Genomic DNA, 14,195 nt, shown 5'->3' on the forward strand with positions numbered 1-14,195 from the left:
TGTTTTGTTTTATTAAGGAAGCCCTTTTCTCTCCCTTTTTGTAGTTCACCATTTTTTTTTGTTTTATTAAGGAAGCCCCTAGTGGTGACGCCCCTCTAGGGTTTCCCAATATGGTGGGCTCAAGATAGAGTCCCACTATATCTCCAAATCCCACTTTCCTTATTTTTCCTCAACCTCCTCCTTTGTTGACTTTTTTAAACTTCATTTGCTACTTTATTCTTTTGCTAATTAGCCTCTTTTACTTTCACTTACCTTTTTCTCTCCTCATTTTATGGTTAGGGTAGATTCTTCTAAAGACTTACTATAAAGCAACTTTTGAAATTCAGAGTTAATACCTTTTAAATAATAATTTAATTATTTATCAATGATTTATTACTAAATCGTTATCTAGAGGCTTCGAGAGGGTGCCTTATCCCTCTGTGTGTCTTTTTAACTTTAAAATTTACTTTATTTTAACCTGAAATTCGAATTTAAAGCTGTATTGTAATCAAATATTGGATTTTGGATTCAGACTCAGATATGAGATCTAAATCCATACCCAAAATTCATTTGGATCCTAACTTGGATTTATTTCTAATTAATATGGGTCTTGGATTGAGTCCAGATCCATATTAATTTGAATCTCATGGATTTTGATCCAGTCCTATCCAAATCTGGATCCTGACCCGTCAAGGCGGTCTTTTTTTGAAAAAAAAAAGATTTTGGGCCAACTATAGCTCAAATTGGGAAAAATAAAGTATCGTTGGACTCAGGATTACGAGACGCATCCAACGACATATACTTTGAATTTCGCTTTCGAAATTTGCCCGATTTTAACTCAAATTTCGCTTGAATTTAAAGGTCGAAAATAAAGCTTTTTAGTACTTTTTTTGTTGGCTCATATCGACCTTGTCGATAGGATCTGGGCCAAGCACAAACTCCATTAACGCATTCTTGACATTGGACATTCATTAATTTCCCCCTATACTTAAACAAATTTTTCAAAAATTTCAAATTGACTAGGTATGAAAATGCATGACATTACAATTCACTGTCATAAATGAATTGGAGAATGGATCTCATGATGCTTCTGTTCCTTCATCCCTCCCCTCTAAATTAACTCAACACACAGAAAAGTCCATTTACCCTTAAAGTATCTCTCACGGTCTCACCCACACTAAGTGCCATTTGTTTTTTACCAATTTTCTTGTCCCTACTCTCTAGATCATTCTTGATACCTTGATGGATCATTGCAACAACCATCCTCCTGATGCTCTCCGACAAATGTTTCTTATGAATATTTTGTTATGCTAAGAAGTTTGGTTTTATGGATGGTCATTAGGCTTTGCTCATCTAAATGATGTATGTTTGTCAATGTTAATTGGGCCATGGTCTTTCTTTCTGCTTGGCTGGTAGGCTAGCACTTTGCAATATTGGACCATAAAAACTGCTTCCTAATTAAAGCATGATGATGAGTGTTAACCAATTTTCTAGCTATACTTATCATGCCTTCATATTGCCATTTCAATGATGTATGTGTCTGATCATCTTGTCTAACCTAGTTATTTGGATTGTTTAGATTTTTATAAGAAATTTTTATGTGTTTGTAATTGCATTAATAATATTAAAGTTGAGCCTGAGCCTTGGGCTGTTTGACTGCAGATTGGTCCAGCCTGAACTATGCTCAAGCTTGATGTTAGCTCGAACCAATCTAAGTCAGAGCATTAATGTCCAATATTGGCTAGGTTGAGCTTGAGTTGACTTTTAAATTAGTAAATATTATTCTAAAAACAAGTAAAAATGTAGATGAGACATGAGTCCAACCCTTCACATTAGTCAAAAGTGGAGAGGCTAAGCAATAAAGAAACATATATATATATATATATATATATATATATATATATATATATATATATATATATATATATATATATATATATATTGCAGTGAATGCATCAAATAAGATAATTAAGTTTAACCATGTTCTATTTGTACAATTAAAACATAACTTAGCTCTAACAAACTTTAATGAGTATAAGCTTAAGGTCAAGCTCCACTCATTCAACTAAATGAACCTGGAACTAGTTTGGAGCTCATCCTGTTTAATAAACAAACCAAACTCGATCTGTGCTTTGCTTAGATGAGCCTGAGATTTTCAAAAACGCCTTGGCTTGTTATGCAGCCCTAGTTATATTCAAGGGTGCTATTTTGTTATGTTTTTTGAATTTAACGTCAACACTATTCTTATCTCCATGACCTTTAGTATTTTGGCTGTTTTTTCAAAACATTTTAACCAATATCGGTTTTGATTTTGGCTATGTTTTGTGGATACTTTGATTATTATGAGCTATATTTTTCCTTTAGCAAATAAATACATGGTCCTTGTTATTGTAATGAATGGATTGCCTTTTTTCTGCAGGAATTTGGCCATAAAGCAGCATTTTATCATGCTAACATGGATCCTCAGCAACGGGCTTTGGTTCAGAAACAATGGAGCAAAGATGAAATAAATATAATTTGTGCCACAGTTGCATTTGGAATGGGTATCCCTTGATAATCACATATCTTTGATTCTCTACCTATATTTATATTGTGTGTGTGTGTATGTGTGTGTGTCGAGCGCTATGTCACATGGATATGGATGTGGGAATGGGATACAATGCAGATACACTTGGTATGACATGGCAATTCTGGAAAATTTGGAGACGGAGATACGACCATACACAACATTTATGTGCGAGTGTGTATTTAGGTACATACATATATGTTTATAAGATACGCCTATATATACAAAAAAATTGTAAATTACTATAATTGATAATCAAATGTAATGTAATTGATGACAAATTTTGAAAAGAAAAAAGAATGCGGGCAAATACAAAATAAGTAATCAAGATCGTAAAAAGTGCGAAAATCCTTTGGAGATCTGTTCCTGCACAATAATCATACAAGAAAGGAGGAAAACAAAGAAAGCAAAAGAGATAAGACCTGTGGATTAGAAAGGAAGACATCTCTTTAGATCTAACGTCTTTTCTTATATTTATATGTGTGACGTGTTACATTATGGATCTGGATCCAGATCCATATTCAAACATCGAGTATTCTTAACATGCCCCCCTCAAACTGAACATGGTGATGAACCATGGGCAATTTGGATTTCAAGTACTAGTGTCGTTCACATTAAGAGCTTTGGTAAAAAGGTCGGCAACCTGATCTTCTCCTCGAATGAATACCGGCTGAATTTCTTTTGGTTCCACCTTTTCTCTGACATTGGTTTGATTGATTTCTACATGTTTTATCTTACCATGTTGAATTGGATTGGTAGAAATGACCACTTCACTTCGATTATCAAAATATAGTAGTGAGCTAGAGATGTGTTAGTGGAGACTAGAAAGAATATGCTTAATCCACGTAACCTCTCTAGTAACTATTGCCATAGCACAATATTTCGCCTCTGTGCTCGAACGGGTTACCGTTTTTTGCTTTTGACTAGCCTAAGACACTAAATGAGTTTTGAGAAAAACTCCATAACCAGTCATAGAACGTCGTGTAGAGAGATCACGGGCTCAGTCAACATCAGAGTAGGCTATAACTTTAACAGTGACTTGAGAACTCAAGGAAGCAGGTCTGACATAAATAAGGCCATATGTCTCACCTGTGGTTTATGCATAAACTGGGATAACTGATTCACTGAAAGAGCCAAGTCTGGGTGTGTAAAAGATAAGTATTGTAAAGCTCCAATGATACTGCAATATTTCTCAAGCTCAGGCAAATCAACATCGTCTGCAAGAGTATTACCCAATTGGGCCGGAATTGCCATAGGGATATGGACTGGCTTACACTCTATCATCCCGCTACGGTGGAGTTTGTGTCTAGCATACTTGTGTTGTGAAAGAATGAGTCAATCTGTTTGTTGATCCACATGCACACCTAAGAAGAATTGAAGAGGGCCCAAATCCTTCATGTGAAACCACCCATTGAGAACTAATTTCAATTGCTTAATCTTAGCACTACAACTGCCAATAATAATAATGTGATCTACATAGACCAAGATAATAGTAATATCTGATTTGCAAAGTGAACAAACAAAGAATAGTCGTAGTGGCTACACTTAAAATCAAGAGACCGGACCACAGTACTAAAAGTGTCAAACCACGCAAGCGATGCTTGTTTCAGCCTATATATAACCTTTTTTAATATGAGCACAATAGATTGAGGATCACCCTCAGGTTAGCCAGGTGGATGTTGAAAAGAAGTCATTATTGGATCTTGGACCCAAGTTGGGTCTGTGCAGGACTAGACCCGACTACTGTATTGGATCGGATCATGATCCAAACGTTGGAAGTATTGTAAATATGCTTATTGTAAAAGGGTATTTTTATACCCTAAAATTATGTAATTGTTATATACTCAAAACGCAATACAATGAGTTTGTGCTGAGCTCTTCTTAACGTGTTTTCTCTGCAGCCTCTTCTCCCAATTTTCGTTTCTTCTTTCCTGTACAGGTGAACGTGAAGATATTATAATTTAACATGGTATCAGAGCAGTGTTAAAGCTGGGCCTGAGCTTCCTTTCTAGAGGGATTATCTAAAGAGATGATCTGAGGTTTCCAAGTCAAGAAAATATCGATTCTTCAATCTCGGTTTCTGAGCGTGTCCTTCAATCTCGGTTTCAGTCCAGGTAAGGACGTTAATGTCTCCTTCCTTTCTTCTTCTACTTCAGATCTGGTTCCCATTTGATTAGACGTCAGTGTCTTCCCCTTCCCCCTTTCTTTTTCAGTGTCTTCTCTTATCTTTTCTTCCCTAGACCTGATTCTCTCAGAATCAATCATTTTTTCTTTAACGTCTTCCTTCTTTACTTCTATTTCATATCTGTTTCACGATTTTACTTAATCTGAAACATATCTAGCATCCTTTCTTTAACCAAACTGAGATTTTCGTTTGGATTTCTTGACAAGAAAAGACACAGATTCCTGTTTAATCTGAAGCCATCCTCTGTGCTGATATTCAATATTGTGTTGTTTCAGTCTGAAATACCTTTATTTTTGTTTCACGATTTTGTTTTAATCTGAAACCATCCTCTGTGCTGATATTCAATATTGTGCTGTTTTCCGTTTGAAATACTTTTGCCTTGGAGTGTTCATAACTGACATCACGTTCATCTGTTTTCATGCCTTTATTGAATCTGATACTGATTCAATCTTTGATATCCAGTTTTGATCAGTTTCTTTTTCTGATCATACCCGAATAGAATATATATGTAAAAAAAAAGGGGTAGAATATTTGAGTGACTGTTTTCACAATTCTTTCAAATGGACTCATCTTTCTCGCAATCGGGCCTTTCCTCCAATTTTCTTAGCCAATTGGTGTCTGAAAAACTTAATAATTCTAATTTCTTGACCTGAAAAAGGCATATCGTTCCTTTTATAAGGATCCAAGATCTCTCTGGACTGGACATCTGTATGGATCAGTCTCACCCCCTCCAAAGTTCACTTCGCAGGAAAACATGGATGATAAAGGGGCGCAATCTATTGTTCTTCACAAAAATCCAGATTATGTTGCTTGGATGAAAAGAGATCAAGCATTAGTTGTATACATCACCTCAACACTCTCACAAGAAGTTCTTTTAGCCATTCCCGATGATTGTTCAACCAAAGAGCTATAGGACAGACTAGTTCAGACATATGAAGAAAGATTCAATGTCTATTATGGAGTACCTGAATAAAATGAAAGGCATCACAAATGAGTTGGCTATTGTGGGATGTCTTGTCAGTGATAAAGAGAAGGTGCAACAGACTTTCAGTGGATTGGGGCCAGACTATCATGTTTTGGCAACATCTTTGCTGTGTCTCCCAGAACTTCCCAAATTTGAAGATCTTCGTGCAAAGCTACTGTAGTATGAAATGACCCTGAAAGGGTTTTCTGAGGACACCCATGTGCATTCAGGAACTCAAGATGTGCTGGCCACGAGGCTGGCTTATGGTAGAGGTAGAGAAGGGAATTCTTTTCAAGGTAGGGGAGGACAAGGGAGAAATGCTTTTGGGGGTCGTGGCCTTCTTCCAACGCTCAGTATATAGGGACAAAGGCCCATTCCTACTTGCTTCCTATGCAATAAGAAATGGCATATTAAAGCAAATTGTTGGTTTAATCCTCAAAATAAAGGAAAAATCCCACAAATAAAGGCTAAGGAAGAAGGAGAAGTAAATGAATTACTATTGGCAGCCTTGGCAGGCTTGAATATGAAACAAAATGATAAGGGCATTTGGTACGTCGACGTCGGAGCGGCGACCCACGTCTCGGATGATACAGGTAAACTCTTGAATCCTATTCCTTATGTTGGTAAGAATAACATAGTCACAGGAGATGGTTCTCATCACTCCATTTCACATATTGGAAATGCCATTATACCCATGTCCAAGTCTCTCCTTAATCTTTCAAATGTTATTCATGCTCCTAATATTCAGAAGAACATTGTTTCTGTCTCAAAGCTTGTCGATGATGTTAATGCCTCAGTCGAATTTAGTCCCTCTTCTGTTTATGTCAAGGATCTTCGCACGAGGGAGACATTCACTGAGGGAAAGAGACGAGGCAACATGTACATCTTTCAAGAAGATCCCTCCTTCTCTGTTCATCCTGCCTGTTCGTCCTTAAAGCCTTATCAACATCCATCTTTTGGTTCTTCTGAATATGTGTTTGCCATTTCTGAATGTAATAAGCCAACTCTTTGGCATAGTCGTTTGGGTCACTCTGGTTGTCATTTTATTGAAAAACTTGTCTTGAATAATTTCATTCCTTAGTCCAGTCTGAGTTCAGAAACCAATAATATAAAATGTCCTAGTTGTCATTTATATAAGAGTCATGTCTTGCCCTTCAATTCAATTAGTAAGAGAGCTTCAAGGCCTTTTGAGGTCATATGTTTTGATGTCTGGGGTCCTTCCCCAATTGCTTCTGTTTCTGGTAGTAAATATTACCTTATTTTCATTGATAGTTATTCACGCTATACTTGGATATTTTTCATGAAACATAAATCAGAAGTTTTTGGATTGTTTCACAAATTTAATTCCTTTGTCAAAAATCATTTCTCTACCAATATTCTCAATTTCCAATGTGATGGAGGAGGTGAATTCTCTTCTAGTGATTTTGTTGGTTTCCTTCAACATAATGGAATAAAGAGAAAAGTGTCTTGCCCACATACACCTCAACAAAATGGGATAGCTGAAAGGAAGTATCGACATATTGTTGAGAATGCAATTAGCATGATGCACGAAAGTAATCTTCCTATCACCTCATGGACATAAGCTTTTCACTCCACAGTCCATATGATAAATCGGTTGCCCATGACCATTTTAGAAAATAAGTCACCACTTTTTTCTCTGTTTGTCATACATCCCGACTATCATGAATTACACATGTTTGGATCTGTGTGCTATGTTCACGTTGACAACTCATTGAGACATAAGTTTCACGACAAAGCCTTAAAGTGCAGGTTTGTGGGATATGCTGAAGATTACAATGGGTATAGGTGCTATGATCCATTGAGCAAACACGTTAAAATATCGAGAAATGTGGTTTTTGACGAGATGAATTTTGACAATCAACCCGATGTTCCAAGTCTTCATGTTTTTGATTCACGTCCCAGTGTTGAGGTGTACTATCCATGGTTAAATTCAGAACTCTTCTCCAATGCTAGGGAAGATTGTAACGCCTCGAAATTTCTTAACTTGACAATTAAAGTTTTCTGAGGAAAATCCCTGGAAGTTTGAACTCTGTTGTTTTGAAAACTCTTCAAAAAGTATCTTTCTATTTTGAAAATCAAGTTTTGCAAATCCCAGACACGTTAGCTCGCCAATCCAAACATGACCACAACGATAAATAGCAGACAACTGAAAAGAGTACTAAATTCTTAATAAAAAGTCACTGTACAAGGAAAACAACAAGAGGCCCAACCCCCAGATCAAAACAAAAACCAAAAACTCAAAACCCTGCAATGACAGCCAAAAGTCTGGAAGGAAAAATATAGCCTCGAGCCACGTCGCATGCACCGTTGACTGCCTGTCGCCGCTACTCATCACCTGCCCATAAAATGGGTCAGTCTTGTGAGAAACTAGTAGGAGTGCAAAAAGAATAAGAACAACTAGCAGGTAAAACAGTTAAGCATACCACGACAACAACAATGAGAAAAGATATACCGCACAGGAAACTCACCAGTATGCAAGCACGTAATACCACAAGTATGCAAAAACAACACTTGAAGGGTGAGGATGCTTAATTTAGTTATCACTTGTTAACCGGCCATGAGAGTACGTACATGGCACACGAGCCGAAACAATCGAGACCAATCCGAGGGTTTATTATGCTATGTATCTTAAGATACCTTGGTTGACTGACTGAATCCTATCCTAAGGGGACGATCGGTTGTCGAGAGAGCAAGCTCTCAAAGGCCCAGTAGGAATGCATCCAACTTCTGCAGAAGTGTTAGGCTATCTAGTGCAAGCCTCTTTCCCCTAACCTCCGATGACCGGGGAAGCCGAGCCTTTTGCCCATAAATAGCCATTAATGGCATGTCCATCGGAGTTGGTACCCTTCGTCCTCTCTCTTGGCGAAGCTGAGTCGAATTGAGCGCGACAGGTGTTTCTTAACCGCCGCCTCATTCTTCATGCCCTGGTCCATTAGACCCAAACGAGCATCTTGCATGTGAAGGCGCCTGAGACCTTTTTGGTGTATTATAAATCAGTATCATTGCACGATCGAGGCCTAATCTGCCTCGTAGTACTCATTGCACCGTGCCAACTATATTAGTGTTGCATTAGTACCCAAAAACCAAACGTTTGCCCAAACTCAGGAAACAACAGCCCTTCATGCAACGAGGGTCTTGTCTCAAGTTAGGAAAACCCGTATCTCATTTCGTAACTCACTTCAGAGTTCGAACGTTGATACTTGCGCTCTTATGCAAGGCTAAGCTCTGTTGTCGAACCCTACCAATCCACGGCAGGGTTGAGACTACGACAATAAAAAGAAGAGTGACATATATATGCATGAAATAGCAGAAGCAACAACAAATGAAATCAACAGAGGCCAAGATCGTGAAACCGCGTCCTGAAAGTAAAAGACAAGAAATAAAAGTGCAAAAAGAAAAGCCTTGGCACGTATAGCGCGACGACAACGAAAAGTAAAGTGCAGAAAGGAAACGAGATCAGGATCGCGAAACCGTGTCCTGGAAGTAAAAGACAATAAATAAAGGTACACAAAAAGGAAAGCCTTGGCACATATAGCGCGACGACAACGATAAGTAAAGTGCAGGAAAGGACACACATATATACTATATGTAAATGTTTTAATTTATTGGTTAAGTCATTTTGTTTTTAGCAGTTCATTGTTCCTGTTCCTTTTTACGCAAAACCCTACCTAGAGGGGGTGCGAGGGTCTGTACGCTTGCGAGCGTAAGTGATCACTGTCTCGGGTCGCGTAACACGAGAAGGCTCTGTGGTGCAACCTGCAAAGCTAAAAAGGTTAATACGCCATAATACCACGAGGGACGGGTCCGGTGAGACTTGCAGTGGTACCGGATCCCAAAAACTAGGGGAGGCAGGGAGCGCAGCTCCCTGCACAAGAAGGACGGAGGGAGCAAGATAGGGGAGGGAGCAGAGGCTCCTTGCCAAACCCTTCTCAACAGGAAACAGGGCAGGGGGCATAGCCCCCTGCTCCCCCTTGATGGGAAGCAAAAAGGGGAGCAGGGGGAGCTTCGCCGCTTGCTGGAAAGCACAAGGCAGGGGGGCAAAGCCCCCCTGCCGAGGAGCACAGGAAGGCAGGGGCCTCGCTCCCTTGCCAGGAAACGCAAGGCAGGGAGGCGAAACCCCCTGCCGCGACACATAAGAAGGCATGGGCTCACCCCCTGCCTGAAAACATAAGGCAGGGGGGTGAAACCCCTTGCCAGAAAACCCAAGAAGGCAGGGGGCGGAAAACATAAGAGGGCAGGGGGCTTGCCTCTGCCGGAAAACACAAGGCAGGGGCCTAGCCACCTGCCGGAAGGCACAAGGCAGGGGGGCTTGCCCCCCTGTCGGAAAGCGCAAGGCAGGGGGCCGAAACCCCCTGCCAAAAACACAAGGCAGGGGGGCTAGCCCCCTGCCGGAAAGTACAAGGCAGGGGGGCTCGCCCCCTTGCTGGAAAGCGCAAGGCAGGGGCCCGAAACCCCTTGCCAAAAACACAAGGCAGGGGGGCTCGCCCCCTTGCCGGAAAGCACAAGGCAAGGGGGGCGAAACCCCCTGCCAAAAAAACGCATGGTAGGGGGCTCGCCCCCTGCCAGAAAGCACAAGGTAGTGGGGGGGGGGGGGGGGGGCGAAACCCCCCTGCCGGAAGCCACCCCCCCCTCCTGTCGAGGCCGCAGGCGGAGGGGTTCGCTCCCCCCTCTCATGTGGGAAACAGGAAGACGATTGAGAGGGGGGACTCACCTGGAGGTCGCCGGCGGAGGCAGACAGTGCCGGACGGAGGTGGGTAGCGGGTGTCGGTGGGCATCGGCGATGGCGGGTGGCAACAACGATGAGAAGGAAGGGGAGACAGAGGAAGAGGGAAATCGGGGGAGCCGAGAGGGGGAAAAGGGGCGTCGGGGAGAGGAGAGGCGACAGGTAGGGGAGAGCATTCGATGCTTCCCCCCCTCCTGCCTGCTTCATTATAAGCAGAAAAAGGGGGACAGGCGTCGCTCGGTAGGCCCTTACAGCCTACCGATAGCCCTCCCTTTACGGGGCTCGGATCCGGATCCGACCCGGGTTCGAAATTATTATTATTTTTCCTGGTTATTACAAAGATTGGCCTACAGATTGCAGTCAGAAGGAGATATGTGAAGAATCAACAACTGTACCCCAACCAGAAGAGGTTACCACACAAAACTTGGAGCCAGTAAGGTATAAAGGTGTTGTATACACCCGACGAGAGCAAGAGTCGATCCCTTGCATAGACATTGGTCCTTCTACTCCCGCTCCACAGATGTTGGACATCAGAAGATCCACCCGTACCCGACATCCGCTTGACAAGTGGGTAAGCTATAAAAATTTTTCATTGGATTTTCAACTGTTCCTAACGTCCATAAACAAAGAGGATGAGCCTCTCATATTTTATCAAGTTGCAAGTTTTAGAAGATGGATTGGAGCAATGAATGAAGAAATGGAATCCTTACATGAATGTGGTACATGGAAAGTTGTGCCTAGATCATTAAATAGAAATGTGGTTGGATAGAAGTAGGTGTACAAGATAAAATATAAGCCAGATGGAAGCATTGAAAGGTATAAAGCTAGACTTATTGCCAAAGGATTCACACAGGAACAAGGACAGGACTTTGATGAAACTTTCAGCCCTGTTGTTAAGATGGGAACCATTCACATTGTGTTGAGTCTAGCCATTAAACATGGATGGACGTTGAGTATGCCTTTTTACACGGGGACCTAAAAGAGGAAGTTTATATGGAACAACCCACTGGGTATGCGGAACAAGATGCTAATCAGTATGTATGCAAGTTGAAGAGAGCGTTCTATGGATTGAAACAAGCTTCTCGGTCCTGGTTTGAAAGTTTCTCGCTGGAAATACAGAAGCACGGTTTCTCTCGGTCTCTTCTAGATCATTCATTATTCATTCACAATGAACAAGATGTCACCACTCTTCTATTGATATACGTGTTATGAAGAGGGGCAGAAGCACCAATAGAGCAAAAACACTCTTTAAGAGTGGCCACAATAGCTAAGAACACAAACACTAAAAGTGTACACACAAAACTCATAAAAGTAGAAAATGATTTAAAGTCATAAGTTGAATATTATTGAAGAAAGAAAGAGGAGGGTGAAAACCCCATACCATACAAGAGGAAAACCTCCTCTATTTATAGAGGGGGGAGTAATGAGGAAGACCACAAGGGGCTCCCATGTAGTCGTTGGGAGCCCCAACAGTCATAAATCTGACCGTTGGGGCCCCAACGACTACATGTGTGGGGCCCTTGTGGTCTTACAAAAAGGTGAAAATAAAAAAGAAAAAAAGTAAAAAAAAAAGGAAGAAAAGAAAAATATAAAAAGAAAAAAGGTTACATGTGGTTTTACCAAAATACCCCTATCAGGTATTTTGAGAATAAAAAAAGGAAAACTGTATATATATACATATATGTATATATACTTATATATATACGTATGTATACATATAAGTATATGTATATATATATACATAATTTAACACGCCCCTCAAACTTTACGGGGAGAAGACCGAAAGTTTGCCAAGAAGAAACATAAATCATGGAGTTGGGAGCGCTTTGGTGAAGAAGTCAACCAGTTGATATTCTGAGGTGACGTATGATAATGTGATAGTTCCTCTGAGGAATTCATCTCGAACGTAGTGACAATCCATCTCGATATGCTTGGTCCGTTCGTGAAACGTATGATTGCTTGTAATGTAGATCACACTTTTGTTATCACAGCAGAGCTTGGTGGGTGAGGAAATGAGGAGACCCATGTCACCAAGGAGTCCTCTGAGCCACACGATTTCCATTGTTGTCATTTGCCATAGCCCGATATTCAGCTATCAGTGGATGATAGTGAGACCTTTCGCTGCTTCTTACATCTCCACGAGATGAGAGATTCACCTAAAAAAATGCAAAGACCAGTAGTTGAGATACGATCATTGGGATTTCCTCGCCAGTCAGCATCAGTAAAAGCAGTTAATTCAAGAGATGAGGAAGAGGATAAGAAGAGTCCCTTAGAGATGGTAGTTTTGATGTATCACACAATTCTCATTACAGTCACCATATGAACTGTAATAGGTGCATGCTGAAACTGACTTGCAATATGAACTGCATGAGCTATGTCTGGACGGGTGATGGATAAATAGGTGAGAGATCCAATTAATTGACGATAGGGAGTTTGATCCTCAAGAAGAACACCATCCTCAAGTCTCAGTTTTGCATTGATAACTTCAGGAGTCTCAACTTTCTTTTCATCAGATATTCCAGATTTGGTACAAATGTCTGCTGCCAATTTCATCTAAGATAAAATGTATACTTGCGGGGAGTAAGCCACTTCAATTCCTAAAAAATATCTCAAGAATCCAAGGTCAGACATATCAAAAGTTTCTTTCAACATAGACTTCACATCATTTACCCCATTTTTGTCATCCCCAGTGATGATCATATCATCAACATATAACAGAAGAATAACGATGAGATTACCTCTTTTCTTAACAAAAAGAGCAGTGTCAGTATAGCAAGAAGTAAATCCTAAATTGATTAATACATTACTAAATTTATCATACCAAGCTTTAGGAGCTTGCTTAAGTCCATATAAGGCCTTTTTTAATTTCAAAATTTTACCATTTAAATTCATACCCGGAGGTGGTTCCATGTAAACTTCTTCATTTAAATTTCCATTTAAAAAGACATTTTTGACATATAATTGAAAAATTGGCCATTTTTTAGCAGAGGCTATTGCAATAAGAGCTCAAACACTAGTCATTTGAGCAACAGGGGCAAAGGTTTCATCATAATCTATCCCATACTCTTGGGCATATCCCTTGGCCACTAACCTGACCTTATATCTTTCTAAAGATCCATCGCACTTAGTCTTAACTTTAAAAACCCATCGGCATCCAATGGGTTTCTTGCCATTGGGTGGATCAACAATTTCCCAAGTTTGAGCCCTCTTAAGTGCATTAAGTTCCAGTTCCATTGCTTCATTCCAATGGGCATATTGTCTAGCATCATTATAATGAAATGGTTCATTAATTGAGTGAAGAGCAAGTAGACATGCCAGAAAATTTGGAGAAAAAGAATCATAACATACAAATCTATTTGGTATTTTTGAAATACGATTTGATCTTCTATGAGAGGTTTCTTCAGTTAACTCATTTGGAGAGAATTTTTCAAGGGTACAAGGAGGATTACTTTCATTTCTTCTAGAGTAGACTTGTATTTGCCTTTACACATTTTCTTGTAAATTTTGGTCATCATTTGGAGGTTCAAAAAAATCGTCTATGTGCGATTCACTAGATTCAATATTATCATTAATGACCTTTTCTTGAGGCAATAAGTCAAATAAAAAGGAATAATCAATATCTTCATTTGGTTTATGCGAAAAACCATTTTCTTCTTCTAAGGATGTAACATCTTTTGAGATATAAAGTTTATTATTTGATATATCAAAGCATCGATAACCTTTTTGTTTTTCGCCATATCCTAAGAAAATGCATTCA

General features: G+C 39.9%; 1 protein-coding gene across 1 annotated transcript in view; it reads left to right on the plus strand.

Annotated features, from left to right (window-relative positions):
• RECQ4A (DNA helicase (RECQl4A)) overlaps positions 1–14,195 on the plus strand; it is an 86,156-nt gene that overhangs the window by 34,957 nt on the left and 37,004 nt on the right. Inside the window, exon 17 of the mRNA XM_090010888.1 lies at positions 2,399–2,522. Within this exon, the coding sequence (XP_089867014.1) occupies positions 2,399–2,522 (124 nt within the window). The remainder of the gene's footprint in view (positions 1–2,398; positions 2,523–14,195) is intronic.

This window comes from Nuphar pumila, chromosome 1, assembly GCF_984573655.1.
Source record: "Nuphar pumila chromosome 1, dmNupPumi1.hap1.1, whole genome shotgun sequence".
Lineage (NCBI taxonomy): Eukaryota > Viridiplantae > Streptophyta > Magnoliopsida > Nymphaeales > Nymphaeaceae > Nuphar > Nuphar pumila.